Source organism: Carcharodon carcharias, chromosome 2 (genome assembly GCF_017639515.1).
Source record: "Carcharodon carcharias isolate sCarCar2 chromosome 2, sCarCar2.pri, whole genome shotgun sequence".
NCBI classification, from domain to species: domain Eukaryota; kingdom Metazoa; phylum Chordata; class Chondrichthyes; order Lamniformes; family Lamnidae; genus Carcharodon; species Carcharodon carcharias.
The window spans coordinates 13,206,101-13,227,771 of NC_054468.1; the positions used below are offsets into that span (position 1 = coordinate 13,206,101).

Consider the following 21,671-nt stretch of genomic DNA (forward strand, 5'->3'; position numbering starts at 1 on the left):
ATTAATTCTGAGCTGTCGCAACTGAAGGCTTTTCCAGTCCTGCCTGCTGCTGGGTCACAGCTTAAATAGCTCTGTTTGGTTGCTTTGTGAAGAATTGACTGGCTGCCCAGCAATAACTAGAATCGGAGAGGCGAATAGATGTGAGAGTCTCGGGCTTTGCAAATGCATCCTTCGATTTGTGCATTGTGTAGTTCCTCATCTCATGCATAAAGACATTTCCAGGAACTACAAGGGAGACAGTTTGTATGGCTCAATATAGACACTGCATCATGTGGAACCCACCAAGCTCACGTCAACACTTGTCAGTGCTTCAGAATCCTTTTGTTTCCCACAGCAAGACAAATTAAGTTTTGTTTCAGTTGACATTGGAACAGTTTTCGGAGCATAGGCCAAGCCTCATTTCATGTGCCTCTCAAATAGCACTGCCCCTCAGCTAACTTGGGGAACCAATTTTATGGGCCCTCTTGACCTGTGCCTCCCAGTACAGTACCAGCTGCCAGAAAACCCTTGTCCCTCCCGGTGCAGTACTTGCTGCCAGCAGCCCCTTGGCCTGTACCTCTCCTCTGAAACCAGGATTCAAAAGCTAGCTTGCTGCCAACAGTTCTTTATGAACTTGACTTTAGTACATAATGTTTCCAAACTCTTTTTTCCTAAACAATGGCGTCTTATATTTTCCAGTTGATTTCCCATCTATATTAGGTTTGCCATCACCTTGCCATTTCTCATCCAATCATTTCTTGTGGATCATGGTTGTAATCTAATGGAATCCACACCATGCTATTTTCGAATGAACCAAAGTCTACAAAGTATCCTCAGTTATGCTTTAGGAGTGTCAGACTGGAGGATGTGCTCAAGTCTCTGGAGTGAGATTTGAATTTATGATTTGGAGGTGGGAATGCTACCCATTGAGCCATAGATGTTGATAACTCAAGTTTTCAGCAGCAAGGAGAGTCACTATGTGACTTGGGTCACAAGGTTTAAGGCTAATTTCCCAAGGATGGAGATTATTTCCATAGCTAAATACCCATATCTGCAGACTTGTTCAAAAGGTATGTAATTAACGTAAAAAAAACAACCTTGAACTGAGAGAAAAGGCAAGTACTGTTTTGTTCAAAATTAAATAGCTTTTTTTAAATGTTAGGGATATAATTTTGTCGCCAGATAAATAATTTTACTCCCCCACACCTAAACTTTAATTATTCATACCATTAGCAATATGATTGAGGTGAAGCAGAATGATTCAATTCATCACTGTTATGATTATGAAGTAGCCTCGGGTGCTTTCATTTTTCTTTTCCAGTCCACCAGTTAAAACATGCTGGAACTGAAATTCCCTAAGACACTGCAGAGCCTATGTTAATCATTGTCCCACCTGATCTGTAATGAATGGCATGTAGATTACGTAACCACATAAGGGCTGTCAATTTGTGAGAATTATTTTTTTCAAAATGTCTTCCTTTATTAATAACTGATGATCAATGTTCAAACTGCGCTGAACTCCAAAAATTCTCATGATTCTGATGGGAGCATCTCTTGCACCTTCTTTAGCAGAGTTCCTAACTTAAATCCAATTAAGTACTTTTGAAGCGTATCATGATTGTTCTGTAACGTAATGTAGAAAGCACAGCAACCCTCCACAAACAACTATGTAATAATGGCCAGATCTGCTCTTTTAGTGATGTTGGCTGAGGGATACATATTGGCCAAGGCAAAGGAAGAATTCCCCAGTTCTTTGTCAAAATAGTGCCAAAGGATCTTTAACATCCACCTGGAAGGACAGTTGAGACCTCAGTTAAAGCATGCCCTCTGGGATTGTCAGTCTGCATTTTATGCTCAAATTTCTGGAGGGGAGCTTAAACCCACAAATTTCTGATTCAGAGGTGCCCACTAAACCACAGCTCACACTAACTACATGCCCCAACACAGGTCAGCTAAGAGGTTCCGGACATTGTTGCTGCAGAACTTTCAGCAGCTACAGAGTTTGTACGTTCCAAATTACTACATTTATTCCTGTATATACTTTTTTTCCAGAGCGATATGCAAAAATTTGCGTTAGACTATGTCTGATAGACATTTGTAGTCAGTGAATATGTTGTGTTTTTTACAATAGAGATCCAGTCTACTTTTCAGACTGGAGGGAAGTGTGCAATGATGACCCCAGGGGTCAGTACTAACATCAGTGCTCTTTTTCATGTATATTGATAACTGGGATATACGTGACCTCATCTCAAAATTTACAGATGACACGAAACTCGAAAATGTAGCAAAGAGTGAGGAGGATAATAACAGACTTCAGGAGGGTATAGACAGACTACTGTAATGGGCAGGCAAATTTAATTTAATGCAAAGCAGTGTCAAGTAATTCATTTCTGTAAGAAAAATATGGAGTAATGCTCTCTTTAAGCTGTCCATCGTGCAACAGTCCAAATGTTCCTGTGCAGGCTACACACGTCGGTCCATTTAAATCACCACGCGTTTGCAGCCGGGTTAAAAAAATAAATTCCAGGGAAAGCACAGTTAAACAAATTGACCCAGCACTCAAAAATAATATTAGAGGGAATGTTAATGAGGAGAGCCAACATAAACTAAATGGTACAATTTTAAGTTGGAGGAGGTTGTTGTATATCCACAGGTCTTTGAAGATTATCAGGACAAGATGAAAAGGGCATACAAGATCCTTGGATTTATAAATAGAGGCGTATAGTGCAAAAGCAAGGACATTCTGATGGAACTTTGTAAATCACTGCTTAGGGCTCAGCTGGAGTATTATGATCAATTCTGGTCACCAAACTTTAGGAAGGATGTCAGTTCCGTAGGGATCGTTCCCTCCGGGACACCCTGGTCCACTCCTCCATCACCCCCTACTCCTCAACCCCCACCTATGGCACCTCCCCATACCCACGCAAAAGATGTAACACCTGCCCCTTCACTTCCTCTCTCCTCACTGTCCAAGGGCCCAAACACTCCTTTCAAGTGAAGCAGCATTTCACTTGCATTTCCCCCAACTTAGTCTACTGCATTCGTTGCTCCCAATGCGGTCTCCTCTACATTGGAGAGACCAAACGTAAACTGGGCGACCGCTTTGCAGAACACCTGCGGTCTGTCCGCAAGAATGAACCAAACCTCCCTGTCGCTTGCCATTTTAACACTCCAACCTGCTCTCTTGCCCACATGTCTGTCCTTAGCTTGCTGCATTGTTCCAGTGAAGCCCAACGCAAACTGGAGGAACAGCACCTCATCTTCCAGCCAGGCACTTTACAGCCTTCCGGACTGAATATTGAATTCAACAACTTTAGATCTTGAACTCACTCCTCCATCCCCACCCCTTTTCTGTTTCTTCTCCCTTCCTTTTGTTTTTTCCAATAATTTATATAGATTTTTCTTTTCCCACCTATTTTCATTATTTGTAAGTCTTTTATGCCCCCCCCCACCCCCACTAGAGCTGTACCTTGAGTGCCCTACCATCCATTCTTATTAGCACATTCGTTTAGATAATATCACCAACTTCAACACCTCTGTGTTCTTTTGTTCTTTTGTCTGTGACATCTTTTGATTATCTGCCCCTATCACTGCTTGCTTGTCTCTACAACGACACTCCCCCCTCCACTTCTCTTCCCCCCACCCAACCCCCCCCCCCCTCTTTAAACCAGCTTATATTTCACCCCTCTCCTTGGATTCACCTAGTTCTATTGAAGGGTCATGAGAACTCAAAATGTCAACTCTTCTTCTCCGCTGATGCTGCCAGACCTGCTGAGTTTTTCCAGGTAATTCTGTTTTTGTTTTGGATTTCCAGCATCCGCAGTTTTTTGTTTTTATGTCAAGATCATCATTGATCTTTGAAGGTGGCAGAACATACTGTGAGAGTGGTTAGCAAAGCATATGGAATCCTTTGCTTTCATAAGCAGAAGCATTGAGTACAAAAATTGGGACATTACGCTAAACCAAGATAAAGCTCTGGTTAAGCCCCAACTAGAATATTGTGTCCAGTTCTGGTCACCACTTCAGGAAGGTCCTTGAGAGGGTGCAGAGATTTACCAGGGAGGCTCGAGGAATGGGGCTTGGGGGGTGGGGTGTGGTGGATTTAGTTACAAGGTTAAGTTGGAAAGGCCAGTTGTTCTCTGGAGCAAAGGCGATTGAGGTGAGATTTGAGAGGCGTGCAAGATTAGAACAGGCTTAGATAAGGTAGCAAGGAGAAACTCTTCCCATTGGAAGTCATTAGGGTTCCGATTTAAGATTTTGGGGAAGAGATATAGGAGGAATGTGAGAAAGCTTTTTTACGTGATAGTGACCTGGATCTCGCTGCCCACGAGGGTGGTGGAAGCAGAGATGATGAATGATTTCAAAATGAAATTGGATGAGCAATTGAAGGAAATAAACTTGCAGGGCTTTGGGTACCAAGCAGGGGAATGGGACTGACTGGATTGCTTCGTGGGGAGCCGACATAGACTTAATGGGGCGAATGGCCTCCTGCCACAAATGACTCTATGGTTCTATGACTGTAGGAGAGGAGACAGAGGGATGTGATAAACACAGGGAAAGAAGAAATATTAAGGGTATTATTATCCTTGAAAGTAGATAAGTCACCAGGGCCAGATGAAATGTACCCCAGGCTGTTAAAAGAAGCTAGGGAAGAAATAGTGGATGCTCTGACCATTATTTTCCAATCCTCACTGGATGCAGGTGTGGTGCTGGAGGGCTGAAGGACTGCTCATGTACCTTTGTTTAAAAATTTGAGAACAAAGGATAGACTGAATAATTACAACCCAGACAGTTTAACCTCAGTAATGGACAAATTATTGGAATCAATTCTGAGACACAGGATACACTGTCACTTAGGCACAGAGTAATCAAGGACAGTCAGCATGGACTTGTTAAGGAAAGATTGTGCCTAACTAACTTGATTAGGTTTTTTGAGGAAGTAACGAGGAGGATTGATGAGGGTAGTGCAGTTGATGTGGTCTACATGGATTTTAGCAAGGCTTTTGACAAGGTCCCACATGTCAGACTGGTTTTAAAAAAAAGAGCCCATGGGATCCAGGGGAATGTAGCAAGATGGGTAGCAAATTGGCTCAGTGGCAGGAAACAAAGGGTAATGGTTGACACGTGTTTTTGCGACTGGATGGCTGTTTCCAGTGGTGTTCAGCAGAGTTCAGTACTAGGTTCCCCGCTTTCTGTAGTATATATTAGTGAATTGGACTTAAATGTGTGAGACATGATCAAGAAATTTGCCGATAACACAAACGTTGGCCTTGTGGTTGATTGTGAGGAGGTTAGCCGTAGACTGCAAGAGGATGTCAATGGACTGGTCTGGTGGCAGAAAAGTGGCAAATGGAATTCAACCTAGAGAAATGTGAGGTGATGCATTTCAGGAGGTCAAACAAGGCATGGAATACACAATAAACGGGAGGGTACTGAGTGGTGTAGAGGAAGTGGGGGACCTTGGAGTGCATGTCCACAGATCCCTGATGGTAGCAGGACAAGTCGATAAGGTGGTTAAGAAGGCATATGTTATACTTTCCTTTATCAGCCAAGGTATAAAATATAAGAGCAAGGAGATTATGCTGCAGCCATCTAAAACACTAGATAGGCCACAACTTGAGTACTGCATACAGTTCTGTTCACTGCATTACAGAAAGGATGTAAGTGCACGAGAGAAGGTACACAGGAGATTTATGAGGATGTTGGCAGGACTGGAAAATTTCAGCTATGTGGCAAGATTGGATAGGCTGGGGTTGTTTTCCTTGGAACAGGAAGAGGCTGAGGGGAGATTTGATTGAGGTGTACAAGGTTGTGAGGGGTCTGGAAAGAGTAGATGGGAAGGACCTATTTCCCTCAGCAGTGAGGTCAGTGACTAGGGGGCAGAAATTTTAAGTGATTGGCAGAAGGATTAGAGCAGAGATGAGGAAAAATTATTTCACCCATACGGTTTTGTGGGGGATGGAACTCACTGCCTGAAAGAGTAGTAGAGGCAGAAACCATCAACTCATTTAAAAGGTGACTGGATATGCACCTAAGTCAGGGCTACAGACCAAGTGCTGGAAAATGGGATTAGGCTGGGTGACTTGTTTTTCGGCCAGCGCAGACACAATTGGCAGAATGGCCTCCTGTGCTGTAAATTTTTCTGCATTGTCTAAATATTTCAAAAGGAGGAATGTGCAAGGATGGAGGGAGGGGGTGTGGCAGTATGTGAATTGCTCCTTAAGAGAGCCAGCACAGACACAATGGCCACCTTCTGTGTTTAAAAATTCTATGATTCTACGAGGGGATTAACTAAAACGGTGCCAGGAATGAAAGACTTCAGCTACTTCGAGGGACTGGAGAAATTTACAAAAGATGTGGTAACAGAACACTTGGAAAGCATTGACGGGATTAGACAAAGTCAACATGGGTTTATGAAAGGGAAATCACGCTTAACTAATCTATTGGAGTTTTTTGAGGATGCAACTAGTAGAATAGATGAGGGAGAACGAGTGGATGTGGTGTATTTGGATTCCAAGAAGGCTTTTGATAAAGTCCCACATAAGAGGCTAGAGGGGAAAATTAAAGCACATGGGATCGAGGGTAATATACTGACATGGATTGAGAATTGGTTGACAGACCGGAAATAGTGTGGGAATAAATGGGTCTTTTTCTGGATGGCAAGTGGTGATACACTGCAGGGATCAGTGCTTGGGCCCCAGCTATTCATGATATATATAAATGCCTTGGATGAGGAAACCAAATGCAATATTTCCAAAACAAAAACAGAATTACCTGGAAAACTCATTAGGTCTGGCAGCATCGGCGGAGAAGGAAAGAGTTGACGTTTCGAGTCCTCATGACCCTTCAACAGAATTGAGTGGATATTAGGAGAAGGGTGAAATATAAGCTGGTTTAAGGTTGGGGGGTGGGGGGATAGAAGTGGAGGGGTGGTGTGGTTGTAGGGACAAGCAAGCAGTGATAGGAGCAGATAATCAAAATGTCACAGACAAAAGAACAAAGAGGTGTTGAAGGTGGTGATATTATCTAAACAAATGTTCTAATTAAGAATGGATGGCAGGGCACTCAAGGTACAGCTCTAGTGGAGGTGGGGTGGAAAGACTAGCAGGGCATAAAAGATTTAAAAATAATGGAAATAGATGAGAAAAGAAAAATCTATATAAATTATTGGAAAAAAACAAAAGGAAGGGGGAAGAAAAGGAAAGGGGATGGGGATGGAGGAGAGAGTTCAAAAGCTAAAGTTGTTGAATTCAATATTCAGTCCGGAAGGCTGTAAAGTGCCTAGTCGGAAGATGAGGTGCTGTTCCACCAGTTTGCGTTGGGTTTCACTGGAACAATGCAGCAAGCCAAGGACAGACATGTTGGCAAGAGAGCAGGGTGGAGTGTTAAAATGGCAAGCGACAGGGAGGTTTGGGTCTTTCTTGCGGACAGACCACAGGTGTTCTGCAAAGCGGTCGCCCAGTTTACGTTTGGTCTCTCCAATGTAGAGGAGACCGCACTGGGAGCAACGAATGCAGTAGACTAAGTTGGGAGAAATGCAAGTGAAATGCTGCTTCAGTTGAAAGGAGTGTTTGGGCCCTTGGACAGTGAGAAGAGAGAAAGTGAAGGGGCAGGTGTTGCATTCAACAACTTTAGATCTTGAACACCCTCCTCCATCCCACCCCTTTTACGTTTCTTCCCCCTTCCTTTTGTTTTTTCCAATAATTTATATAGATTTTTCTTTTCCCACCTATTTCCATTATTTTTAAATCTTTTATCCCATGCTAGTTTTTCCACCCCACCCCCACTAGAGCTGTACCTTGAGTGCCCTGCCATCCATTCTTAATTAGCACATTCATTTAGATAATATCACCATCTTCAACACCTCTTTATTCTTTTGTCTGTGACATCTTTTGATTATCTGCTCCTATCACTGCTTGCTTGTCCCTACAACCACACCACCCCCCCCACTTCTCTCCCCTCCCCCACCTTAAACCAGTTTATATTTCACCCCTCTCCTAATATCAACTCAGTTCTGTTGAAGGGTCATGAGGACTCGAAACGTCAACTCTTTTCTTCTCCGCCAATGCTGCCAGACCTGCTGAGTTTTTCCAGGTAATTCTGTTTTTGTTTTGGATTTCCAACGTCCGCAGTTTTTTGTTTTTATCGCAGTATTTCCAAGTTTGCTGATGGAACAAAACTGGGCGGGGTTGTGAGGAGGTTGCACGGAAGCTTCAGGGCGATTTGGACAAGTGTGTGTGGTCAAACACATGGCAGATGCAGTATAACATGGATAAATGTGAAGTTATACACTTCAGTATGAAAAACAGAAAGGCAGAGTATTATTTAAATGGTGATATATTGGGAAATGTGGGTGTACAAAGGGATCTGGTTGTCCTTGTACACTAGTCAATGAAAGTAAACAGGCAGGTGCAGCAAGCAATTAGGAAGGCAAGTGGTATGTTGGCCTTCATTGCAAGAGGATTTGAGTTCAGAAGTAGGGATGTCTTACTGCAGTTATACAAGGCCTTGGTGAGACCACACCTGGAGTATTGTATATAGTTTTGGTCTCCCTGTCTAAGAAAGGATATACTTGCCATAGAGGGACTGCAGCGCCGGTTCACTGGGCTGACACCGGGGATGGCAGGACTGTCGTATGAGGAGAGATTGGTTCAACTGGGCCGTATTCACAAGTTTAGGAAAATGAGAGGATATCTGATTGAAACATATAAAATTCTAACAGGGCTAGACAGACTAGATGTAGGGAGGATGTTTCCCCTGGCTGGGGAGTCTAGAACCAGGGGCCACAATCTCAGCATATGGGAGTACGTTTAGGATTGAGATGAGCAAAAAAAATTTTCGCTCAGAATTTTCTACCACAGAAGGCTGTGGAGGCTGGGTCACCGAGTATATTCAAGAATGAAATTGATAACTTTTTGGATATTAAAGGCATCAAGGGGCATGGAGAGAAAGCAGGAATATGGCAACGAGATAGAGGATCAGCCATGATCATACTGAATGGCGGAGCAGGCTCTAAGGGCTGAATGGCCTACTCCTGCCCCTAGTTTCTATGTAACTGGAGTTTTCTCCTTAGAACAGAGAAAGTTAAAGGGAGCATAGTACAGCAGATGTTGGAAATCTGAAATAAAAACAAAGTGCTGGAAATACTCAGCAGGTCTGGCAGCATTTGTAGAGAGAGAAACAAATTTCATGTTTTGAGCTGAATATGACTTCAGAACTGATGGAAGGTAGAAATGTGGTTGGTTTTATGCCATTGAGAGGGAGAAAGAGGAGGAATAACAAAAGGGAAAGACTGGGATCAGATAGAGGGCAGGAGAGATTAAAAGGCACTGTTGTAATCCGGAGACCCAGGCAAATGTCCCCTCCCACAACTCTGTTTCCAGTACGTCGATGACTATGTCGGTACTGCTTTCTGTTCTCGTCTGGAACTGGAAAAATCCATCAGCTTTGCTTCCAATTTCCACCTCGCTCTCACCCTCACATGGTCCATCTCCAATATTTCCCTGATTTCTCTGTCTGCATTTCTGGGCATAGACTGTCCACCAATATTCGTTATAAGCCCGCCGACTGCCATTGCTACCTCGACTACATCTCCTCACGACCTGCTTCCTGTAAGGATACCATTCCATTCACCCGGTTTCTCTATCTCCGCTGCATCTGTTCTGATGATGTTACCTTCCACAACAGTGCTTTTGATGTCTCCCTTTTTATTTTTTTGTAATTCATTCATGGTATGTGGGTTTTGCTGGCTGGGTCAGCATTTATTTCCCAGCCCAAGTTTTCCTTGAGAAGGTCATGGTGAGCTCAACCTCAGCCGAGGATTCCACCCCCCCACCCCCACATTGTGGTTGATAAGGCCCTCACCATGTCGTCATCTGCCCTCACCACCTCCTGCTCTTCTGCCCTCACCACCTCTGCACTTCTGCCCTCAGCACCTCCTGCACTTCTGCCCTCAGCACCTCCTGCACTTCTGCTCTCAGCACCTCCTGCACTTCTGCCCTCAGCACCTCCTGCACTTCTGCCCTCAGCACCTCCTGCACTTCTGCCCTCAGCACCTCCTGCGCCTCTGCCCTCAGCACCTCTGCACTTCTGCCCTCAGCACCTCCTGCACTTCTGCCCTCACCACCTCCTGCACTTCTGCCCTCACCACCTCCTGCACTTCTGCCCTCACCACCTCCTGCGCTTCTGCCATCAGCACCTCCTGCGCTTCTGCCTTCAGCACCTCCTGCGCTTCTGCCCTCAGCACCTCCTGCGCTTCTGCCCTCAGCACCTCCTGCGCTTCTGCCCTCAGCACCTCCTGCGCTTCTGCCCTCAGCACCTCCTGCGCTTCTGCCCTCAGCACCTCCTGCGCTTCTGCCCTCAGCACCTCCTGCGCTTCTGCCCTCAGCACCTCCTGCGCTTCTGCCCTCAGCACCTCCTGCGCTTCTGCCCTCAGCACCTCCTGCGCTTCTGCCCTCAGCACCTCCTGCGCTTCTGCCCTCAGCACCTCCTGCGCTTCTGCCCTCAGCACCTCCTGCGCTTCTGCCCTCAGCACCTCCTGCGCTTCTGCCCTCAGCACCTCCTGCGCTTCTGCCCTCAGCACCTCCTGCGCTTCTGCCCTCAGCACCTCCTGCGCTTCTGCCCTCAGCACCTCCTGCGCTTCTGCCCTCAGCACCTCCTGCGCTTCTGCCCTCAGCACCTCCTGCGCTTCTGCCCTCACCCCACCCCCTCCCTCCGAGAAACACAATAGGGTTGCTCTTGTCCTCACTTCCCACCCCACCAACCATCATATTCAAAGGATTATCTGCCAACCCCAGCATGATGCCACCACCAAACAGATCTTCCCCCTCACCACCTCTTTCAGCATTCCGAAGGGGCAGGTCCATCCCTGACACCCTGTCCAATCCTCTCATCACCTCCCATACCTCATCCCCTACCCACCTCACCTTCTCATGCAAACGCAGGAGGTGTAACACCTGTCTCTTTCCCACCTCCCTCTTCACTATCCAAGGCTCCAAACACTCCTTCCCCATGAAGCAACAATTTATGTGTACTTGTTTCAATTTAGTCTACAGCATTCCCTGTTGTGAATGCAGTTTCCTCTACGCTATGGAGACCAAACACAGACCGGGGGACCACTTTGCAGAACACCTTTGCTCAGTCCACAAGTATGACTCCCATCTTGGTTGCTTGCCATTTCAATTCACCATTTTGCTCTCATGCTCATATTTCTGGCCTCTGCCTGTTACGATGTTCCAGTGAAGTCCAATGGAAGCTGGAGGGCCAGCACCTCATCTTCTGATTAGGTACTTTACAGCCTTCTGGACTCAACATTGAGTTCAACAACTTTAGACCATGAACTCTGTCATCCATTTTGAATTTTCGTCCCTCAAGTGCCAGTCTGTATCTCCTCATGTTTTTGCTTTCAGACAGTGTTGACCTTTATCCTGCTATTAATACATTGTTATTTTGCTTCCAGATGGAGCTGACTTTTATTCTACTCTGGATCAATGCTTTGAGTCTTAATACTATCGTTACTACTCCCCATTGCCTTGTGTTCCATGACAGCTTTATCATTTAATCCTCCCACCCTCTAACCTATCCCTGATCTTCTCTTTTGCTCCACCTGCCCCTCCCCACTTTTTCAACAGCATAAAACCGATCACCTTCCTACTTATTCACTTCAGAAGAAGAGTCATATTGGACTTAATGTTATCTCTGTTTCTCTGCACAGATTCTGCCAGACCTGCTGAGTTTTTCTAGCACTTTCTGTTTTTTTTATTAATGCTGTGGGACATGGGTTCAAATCCCACCATGACAGCTGGTAGAATAATAAAATCTGGAATTGAAATGGTCACCAGCAAACTATCATCAATCATCACAAAAAAAACCCACCTGATTTAGGAAAGAAAACTCATCTCCTTTAGGGAAGGAAATCTGCCTCCTCACCTGGTCTGGCCAATATGTGACTCCAGATCCACAGCAATAGGATTGACTCTTCACTGCCCTCTGAAATGCCCTCATAAGCCACTCAATTCAAGGGCAGTTAAGGATGGGCAACAAATGCTGGCCTCACTAACAACCCTGACATCCCATCAAAAAAACAGAATTTTAAAAATTATAAATGTCATGGAACTAAAAGAAAAGGGAGTGGCAATAGTTATGGTAAAGAAACAAAGTATTTGCCCAGAGTGAGTGTGAATGGGAAAAATGACGAACAGCTCTGTCTGAAAGCAAAAGTGAAAAACGAGATTCAAAATGAGGGACAGAGTTCATCGCCCAATGTCGTTAAGTACAATGATGAGTCCAGTAGGCTATAAAGTGCCCACAGAAGATGGGTTGCTGTTCCTCAAGCTTGCATTGAGCTTCACTGGAAAACTGCAGCAGGCCGCAAACAGAAATGTAAGCATGAGGACAAAGTGATGAATTAAAATGGCGAGCAACCAGAAACTTGGGGTCATGCTTGCAAACTGAGCGGAGGTGCTCCACAAGGCAGTCACCCAATATTGGTTTGGTCTCCTCGATGTAGAGGATACTGCACAGAGGCGATAACACAATAAATTAAAGGGATATGGGTCGGTAGTTTGCTTGGACAGTGGAGTCCAGGGGGTTTTTTGAGGCGAGGGGTAGTGCCAGCAGATCTTGTAAATGCAAACTGTTTGCCAATTGGATTTTACTTGCAAATTTTGAGCTGCAGCTGATTATGCACAAATGTTTTCTTGATCCTTTCGTACGCTAAACCACTAAATAATTGTTGTTGCTCAGGATCAGTTCTTTTGTTCCCTAAAAATTGTTTTTAAAAAGTTTATATATTTTTGGGAATTTTTTTTGTTGGTGCAGTCAGGTTGCTGAATTTAATAGCTAAAGGATAGGTAAAAGACCATAAGACATAGGAGCAGAAATTAGGCCATTCAGCCCATCGAGTCTGCTCCACCATTCAATCATGGCTGATAAGTTTCTCAACCCCATTCTCCTGCCATCTCCCCGTGACCTTTGGTCCCCTTACCAATCAAGAACCTATCTATCTATTAAATACAGTCAATGACCTGGCCTCCACAGCCTTCTGTGGTAATGAATTCCATAGATTCACCACTCTCTGGCTAAAGAAGTTTCTCCTCATCTCTGTTCTAAAAGGTCTTCCCTTTACTCTGAGGCTGTGCCCTCGGGTCCTAGTTTCTCCTACTAATGGAAACATCTTCCCCACCTCCACGCTATCCAGGCCTTTTAGTATTCTGTAAGTTTCAATCAGATCCCCCCTCATCCTTCTAAACTCCATCGAGTATAGACCCAGAGTCCTCAAACGTTCCCCATACGTTAAGCCTTTCATTCCTGGGATCATTCTCGTGAACCTCCTCTGGACCTTCTCCAGAGCCAGAACATCCTTCCTGAGATACGGGACCCAAAATTGCTCACGATATTCTAAATGTGGTCTGACAGCCTTATAAAGACTCAGCAGCACATCCCTGCTTTTATATTCTAGTCCTCTCGAAATAAATGCCAACATTGCATTTGTCTTCCTAACTACCGACCACTAAGCCAGGTATAAGCCACAAGTCAGTATAAAACTAAGCATTTTATTTTCTTTAAATGAAAGATTTTGGAATTTGCAATCTGATTCTCAGAACAGCCTTTAAATAAGGGACTGCTGGCTGAAATTGGCAAGACATGACATGGCTTCTCGAATTCCCGTATGATTGCCTCAAATGCAAAGATAAGCAGCTTTGAAGCAGTTTTTATGATGAGGGCATCGCCCTTCTGAGCTCATCAGTGTCTGCTGGTACTATTGGGAGCTGGTAGGGGAAAAAAGTCATCATTTGTTCTGGAGCTCCATCAGCTGTGTCCTTGATGAGAATGTGTGAAGCATAAGTGGGCTCTAATTAAAGCAACAAAGCCTTAATTTTAACCGAATAGGACTTGTCATTAATGTTGGCATCTGGCAGTTCCTTGGTAGATCTGGTTCATTTTTGCAGTGCAAAAAAGTTGTTTTCCAAGTTTTTCTCAAGCTCATCGCAGCCTAAAGTTCCTGCCTTGATGGAAAAGGGTTGAATGTGTACTGTTCAATTAGCACGTAATTCAGCTTTGTTCATTGATCATTAATTGTGTGGAGAACAAACATGTTTTTCATTGAGAGAGACTCCCCTCCCACATTTAGATCACCCCTGTCCAGTCTGCTTCTGATCATTCAGCCATTTGTTCCATTTAGGGAAAAAAAATTACCCAGGAATTTGAATTAATATGGGGTTTTACAAATTCCTTGTAAACTTTATTACTTTGGATGTGCGCATAATAGAAGCAAACTGAATTAGGAATTAGAAACTAGGAGTATAGTGCTTGAAAAGAATTAAACTGTCACTTTATTTGAATGAAACAACTGAGTTAAGTGGGATTAGAGCGGACTACTATTGCTTTGCCTTTAATATCATTTCTAGATACCTGGTGATGTGCCATCCTGTGCTTCTAATGAACACATTAAGTGGCAGTCATTTTGAGCCTAGTATTAATTGTTGTGGGGTTAGTGGACCTGAAGATCATTTTTTAGCAGGTAGGTAAGTAACCAGCAGGGATCTCATTAAACATGCCAGCCTAGCATATACATTTTACACCCTGTCTATGGTGTATTACCACTCAGAAGCAGATTTCATGAGGTGTCTCCTTAAACCAATAGCATAGCAGAATGCCTGCAGGAATAATCAGCTTCAGACACGCATTATCTATAATAATTTTATTTTTCAGGAGAAGGTGTGGTTTTGGACACTGTTCAGTTTAAAAAAATGTTAATTGAAAAGTAATTGTTTTCCAAAGTTGAAGTTGGCAAATTTCTAAACGTTTTTTTTTTAATTCCATTTCAGAAAGTAAGTGAACCAGTATCCTTTTGTCAATTTATGACCATATATAATCTGTTTCCTAACTTAATTTGTCTCTAAAATTATGCAAGTTTTGATACGGTAGACATAGGAATGTTTCCACTTTTAGGGATATCCAAAAATGGGGACCATAAATATAAGATAGTTACTAATAAATCCAATATGAAGTTCAGGAGAAACTTCTTTACCCTGAAAGTAGTGAGGATATGGAACTTGCTATCAGATAGAATGTTTGAGGCAAATAGCATAGATGCCTGTTTGGACCAAGGCTGTAATGAGGCCTGGAGCCAAGTGCTCCTGACAGAGTACAAACTGAACATCAGTGAGCAGGTTATTCATGAGTAAGTGTGTGTTGCACTGTTGATGACACCTTCCATTACTTTGCTGAAAATTGCAAATAGGCTCATGGGGCAGTAAGTGGCCCAATTGGATTTGACCTTTTTGTGGATGGGGCATAACCTGGACAATGTTCCACCATAAGAAGAATTGGTCACTGACCAAATGTTTTAGCTTGATGCTATATTGTTCGGTTAATGGTTACCACAATGTTAAAATAGATGTTCTTGAAATACTGAGTAATTATTTCACCTGTGTGCGTAACTTCAGTTAAGTTACTTCTCTGAAGAACTATGTAGGACTGTCCATTTCAGCAAAGGTTGTATGGTGCACTGACTATTTGCTTTTTTTTACACATTGTTCTTCAGTGTACTTGTTAGTTAAGGTCCATTTTCAGCTTAACCATGACTCTGGTTGTGAGCTGTACTTAGAAAGGGCAGTCTCAGGTCAAAAACATCATTGTGTCTAAATTCAAAAGCGCCCATCTGAATGTGCTCATCATGTGTAAATGTCTTCTGTTTTCAAGGAGGTTGGAGAACCAACTAAAGAGGAGAAAGCAGTGGCCAAGTATTTACGTTTCAATTGCCCAACCAAGTCCACCACCATGATGGGCCACAGAGTTGATTATTTCATTGGTAAGATCAGTGCAAAAATTAAGAACAGTTTAGTCAACTGCAAAATGCATATGTGTGTGTGTACATGTGCTTCTGTTAGTATGTGTGCTTGCGCATATTGGTGCATGCATGTGTGTGTTGGTACCTGTGTGTGCATCCAAAATCTCTGGGCAAAGTCACTCAATTGGTGTCCATTAAATACAGCCTGTGAAATTGAGGATAACTCCTGAAGTAATCATGGCTGTGATTGTAAGAACAGAAGTAGATCATTTCAAGCGTGGTCCAGCATTCAGTTAGATCATGGCCGATTTATACCTCGAGCCCATTTATCCACCTTGGCTCCAGATGTCCTGATACCCTTATTTAATAATCTGTCAATCCCAATCTTGAAAGCTTCAGTTGTCCTCAAATAATTGTGAGTATCCTGGCAGGTGCAATAAATGCTACACCCCAAAGCAAATGCTGTTAGATCTGATGAGTCTGTGCATTCTCGTTAATGTCAACTTTGCCTTTCTGCCTTTTCACCTTATCCTTCAACGCCCACTCCTCTCTCTGGGGAAATCTTTCCACTTGTCTCTTGAACACATTGCTTCATAAGTCCTTCCCTCATGATTTATGCCATAAGTTCATTATACTTTGCATAAAATAATTCCATTTGAAGAGTTCTCATCCTGATGACTGCATAATTTTTAATTTGTGCCCCAAGAAACTTGAACCTGTTGCCATGTTGAGAATTTGGCTGAAACCAACTTTTAGGTTCCTCCTAAAAGTTTTTGTAATGCCCATAATCCATCTTCCCCACATTTGTAAAAAAAAAATGTAAGTAGAATATACAGCACCTCAACTCCATTTGAGCAGCCTTAGCTCCATATCCCTATAGACCCTTACTTCCCTATGTAGTAAACTGAGCATAATATATCTGAATGAAGAATTTCCCAGCAAGAGCTGCCCGAAATAAATTAATCATGACTCTGTTACAAGTAACGTCGGTCCCCCATCTCCAGCTGATTCTAGTGTCCATCTTGAGTGAGTTTGATGTGTTTTTAGGAACTTACTGCGCACCCTTTGGTGCACCACATAAAGCACTGGGGTTCATTTCCAGAGGGATTGGAAAGCAGAGAAGTTTATCTTTGATGAACCTTGATTTGACCACGCTTTGAGTTCTCAAATCAGTACTGGTCTCCATGTTTTAAAAAGAGTAAAGAGACCGTGGGACCAAGTGAGAAAAAGCATTTATTAGATTAACACTAGAACTGAGAACTATCAGGAAAGATTGAACAGGCTATGTCCCATTTACTCTAGATAGGGAAGATTGAGGAGTGAGCTGATTGAGGTCTTTAAGATTATGAAGGGGTTTGATAGATTAGATATAGAGAAAATGCTTCCACTTGCAGGTGAGACCAGAACTAAGGACCAAAAATATAGATAGCCACTAATAAGTCCAGTAAGACATTTGAGAGAAACGTCTTTACCCAGAGACAGATTAGAATGGGGAGCTCTCTACCGAAAGAAGTAGTTGAGATTAATATAGATGCATTTAAAGGGACAATAGGTAAATACTTAAGGGAGAAAGGAATAGAAGGATATGTCAATGAGGTTAGATGAGAAGGGGTGGGAGGAGACTGACATGAACCTGTTGGGCTGGATGGCCTGTTTCTGTGCTGTAAGTACTTTGTAACACTGTTGTCACCTTTCAGCTTCCAAAGCAGTAGACTGCTTGCTGGATTCAAAATGGGCAAAATCAAAGAAAGGAGAGGAGGCTGTCTTTACAACCAGGGAATCAGTTGTCGAATACTGCAACAGGTGGGTGGAATTTTTTAATTCCTAAATTTGCAAACTCTATTTTCCTCTGGTTAATATTATCAGGCTTCCTTGAGTCAGTAGGATGTGCATGTGGTTAGTAAGCAGTGACATATTGGGGTGTAGTGGCTCCATGATTTATGATTGGAGATTGGAACCAGTGGTAAGCTCAGTAACCCGATACCTAAGGCAGGCTGGTCCTTAGTACTCCGGCTTATTACCAGGATCTGAAAGGTTGAGAGTGTTGGGGGTTGGATTCCAACCCCCACAGCACCAGATAATTCCACAAGCCAGTACCCCACTGTATGGTGGTAAGCTTTCCAGTCCCTTTCCATTTAAGAAAATCCATTTAACATGTCATCCAAAAAGATGGCTATTTATTCATGTACACTAGATAAAGACATATAACACCATACGTAACAGTGAGTGTCAAAACTACAACATTTCTCAGGTCAATAAAAGTGACCACAGAAGTAGTAACATGATTCCAGGATTTCTCCTGAAAGAATTTTCCAATGGAAGTTTAGTAAAGAGAGGATTTTCATTTATATAGCCCCTGTCACAACCTCAGGACAACCCAAAATGTTCTACAGCCAATGAAATTAGTTTTTGCAGTGTAGTCACTGTTGAAATGTATTGAACAGCTGCCAATTTGTGCACAGCAAGCTCCCACAAACAGCAATGAGATAATGACCAGATTAATTTGTTTTCACATTCTTGGTTGAGGAATACATATTGACCAGCAAATTGAGGTGCCAGGGAGCAGCAGATACCTCCACAACTCTCCCTCTGGAAGAATAAGCATCAGCAGGGAAAAGAAGGGGAAAACGTATTTTTCCACTGAACAGAAATAAACCCTTTTCCCCTGTGATGCCGACAGGCTCCTTAAGAAGCAGTTCTTCCACCGCGCATTGAAAGTGATGAAAAAGAAGTCTGAGAAGGAAATCAAAAAGGAGAAAGAGAAAGTGAAAAATGACAGCAGCAAAGAAGAGGAAAAGAAGAGCAAGAAGGAAATCACAAAGGAAGAAAAGAGTAAGAAAGAGAAGAAAAAAGACAGTGAGAAAGAAGAAAACAAGAAGGAAAAAAAGGTAAGAGACCTGATTCCTGAGTGAAATATGCCCAAGTGTTTGGCATAACTGCACAGGTGCCTTTATGTAGCACTGTTAGCATAGTGAAACAACCCAAAACACAGGAGCGTTATCAAGAAAATCTAACACCGAGCCAAGTAAGGAGATATTAGGTCAGGTGACTGAAAGCTTGATCAAAGAGATTTTAAGAAGTAACTTAAAGGAGAAGAAAAGCAAAGTTTTAGGAGGGAATTCCAAACCTTAGAGCCCAGGCCTGAAGGCACAGACACCAATGGTGGAGCGAAGGAAATGAGGGATGCAGAAGAGGCCAAAATTGGCAACAAATTTTCTTCACAGAGTGACTAGCACATGGAATAGACTTCAAGGTAAAGTAGTGGAGGCCAAAACCACGAAACTATTTGAGAAACAGTTTAATTTCAGCAGTGGAAGTAAGGTGGTGGGGAGGCCTTTAGGATAATTCGAGATGGGTGAAATAAAATGGGCCTAATTGCTTGTCCATTATCATCTTGTACCCTTGTTGCATTGTTGCTTGTTCTTTTCATAACCTGATTAATTTTAAATGCCTTTGATTTTGCTGATGACACTGCAATTTAGAAAATGAGCATTTTATCATTGCATCACATCAATAAATTCACTCAGTTTCATTGTGATAGAATCTCACATTTCAGCAAATGGAGTGGCTATTCAGCCCATCATGCCTGTACCGGTATTAGTTCCACAACAGAATTGTCTACTCTAATCCCATTTTTATGTTTATCTAACTCACTTAAAAATGTCAGGAGTGACTTTACTGCAAGAACTACTTGGAATAATATATTCCATTATCCTAACCACATTCTGCGTAAAAACATTTCTTCTAATTGTCCATTTCTAAGTGCTGACTTTATACCCCTTTCTCCACTCAGTCGTTAACATGCTGAAGTCACCTTTTATTTTATATTCCTTTCATAACTTTGAGCAGTTAGTGCACATATCTACCTCTCCCCACCCCCCACCCTTAACCTTTCACAGAACTTAAGTAACAAATTTCCTCAGGCTTTGAATTTGTTTTTGCAAATGACTGCAATAGGAATCATTAACTCATGTGCGAAACTTTATGATCTTGAACATTTTTTGCCACGTCAGTAACTTGAATTGGATTTTTGCCAAAGTTGCTAATTGGTTTTCCTTCCTTGAGTTCATATTGCTTTTGCAGAAAGAGCTGGAAACTGTTCCTAGATGAGTTCATCTACATGCATTTAAAAAAAAGGATTCAATTTTAATAATGCAAATGCTTTCTCAAGTTCTGAATTTATCTGGTTTGCTCACGATTTCCAGCTCAAAGGGAGGTTGTGTAATTCTACCACATTCCGAAGCCTTCCTCTTCATGTGCTTCCTGTCATCAAGCTGCTCATCTGATGCAGTCCGACAGCAGCCAGTTTATCTGATATGAACCTTTTATAGATAATCAGGATGGGGAAACATGGTCCAGTGTGGGAGAAACACGTTTCCGGCAATATTGCTGAAGACTTGTGTCCCAGAGCTTGCCACACCCCTAGTCAAACTGTTCCTGTACAGCTAAAATACTGGCATTTACCCAGCAATGTGGAAAATTGCCCTGGTATGTTCTGTACTCAAAAAGCAGGACCAATTCAACCCAACCAACCACAACTTATCAGTCTACTCTCGATCATCAGTAAAGTGATGGAAGGGCTCATCAACAGTGCTGTCAAGCAGCAGGCACTTGCTTAGCAATAATCTGCCCACTGACACTCGGTGGGTTCCGCCAGGATCACTCAGTTCCTGACCTCATTACAGCCTTGGTTCAAACATAGATAAAAGAGCTGAACTCCTGAGGTGAGGTGAGAGTGACTGCCCTTGGCATCAAGGCAGCATTTGACTGAGCATGGCATCAATGAGCCACAGCTAAACTGAAGTCAGTGGGAATCAGGGGGAAAACTCTCCACTGGATGGAGTCATACCTAGCACAAAAGAAGTTGTGGTTGTTAGAGGTCAATAAACTGAGGACATCACTGCAGCAGTCCTCAGGGTAGTGTCCTAGGCCCAACCATCTTCAGCTGCTTCATTAGTGACCTTTCATCATAAGGTCAGAGTGGGGATATTCACTGACGATTGTACGATGTTAACCATTCACTGTGACTCAGATACTGAAGCAGTCCATGCCCATATGCAACAAGAACAGGTCAATATCCAAGTAACATTCACGCCACACAAGTGCCAGGCAATTACCACCTCCAACAAGAGAGAATCTAACCATCACCCCTTGATAGTCAGTGGCATTACCATCACTTAATCCCCCACTATCAACATCCTGAGGGTTATCATTGACCAGAAACTGAATTGGGCTAGCCATATAAATACTGTGGCTACAAGAGCAGGTCAGGGGCTAGGAATCCTGTGGCGAGTAAGCCACCTCCTGACTCCCCAAAGCCTGACTATCATCTACAAGGCGCAAGTCAGGAGTGTGATGAAATACTTCCACTTGCCTGGATGAGTGCAGCTCCAACAACAGTGAAGAAGCTCAACGCCATCCAGGATAAATCCCCCTTGGGGCTTGGCACCCCACTCACAAACAGTCACTCCCTCCACCACTGCACAGTGGCAGCAGTGTGTGCCATCTACAAGATGCACCGCAGCTACTCACCAAGGCTCCTTGGACAGTCCATCCAAACCCACAACCGCTACCACCTAGAATGACAAGAACACCAGATGCAAGGGAATACCACCACCTGCAAGTTCCCCTCCAAGCCACACACCAACCTGACTTGGAAATATATTGCCGTTCCTTCACTGTTGCTAGGTCAAAATCCTGGAATTCCCTAACAGCACTGTGGGTTTACCTACGTCACATGAACTGCAGCGCTTCAAGAAGGCAGCTCACCAGCACCTTCTCAAAAGCAATTGCAGGTCGGCGATAAATGCTGGCCTAGCCAGTGAAGCCCACATCCCATGAATGATTGAAAAAATGTTCTGCACAAAATGGCTGTATCTGACCAGCAACCTGAAAGCGT

At 43.3% G+C, this 21,671-nt stretch overlaps 1 protein-coding gene across 1 annotated transcript in view; it reads left to right on the forward strand.

The window, feature by feature from the left end:
• Nucleotides 1-21,671, forward strand: part of sec62 (SEC62 homolog, preprotein translocation factor) — a 60,541-nt gene that overhangs the window by 15,181 nt on the left and 23,689 nt on the right. Inside the window, exons 2-4 of the mRNA XM_041181645.1 lie at nucleotides 15,685-15,793; nucleotides 17,470-17,575; nucleotides 18,453-18,660. Coding sequence (XP_041037579.1) covers nucleotides 15,685-15,793; nucleotides 17,470-17,575; nucleotides 18,453-18,660 — 423 coding nt within the window. The remainder of the gene's footprint in view (nucleotides 1-15,684; nucleotides 15,794-17,469; nucleotides 17,576-18,452; nucleotides 18,661-21,671) is intronic.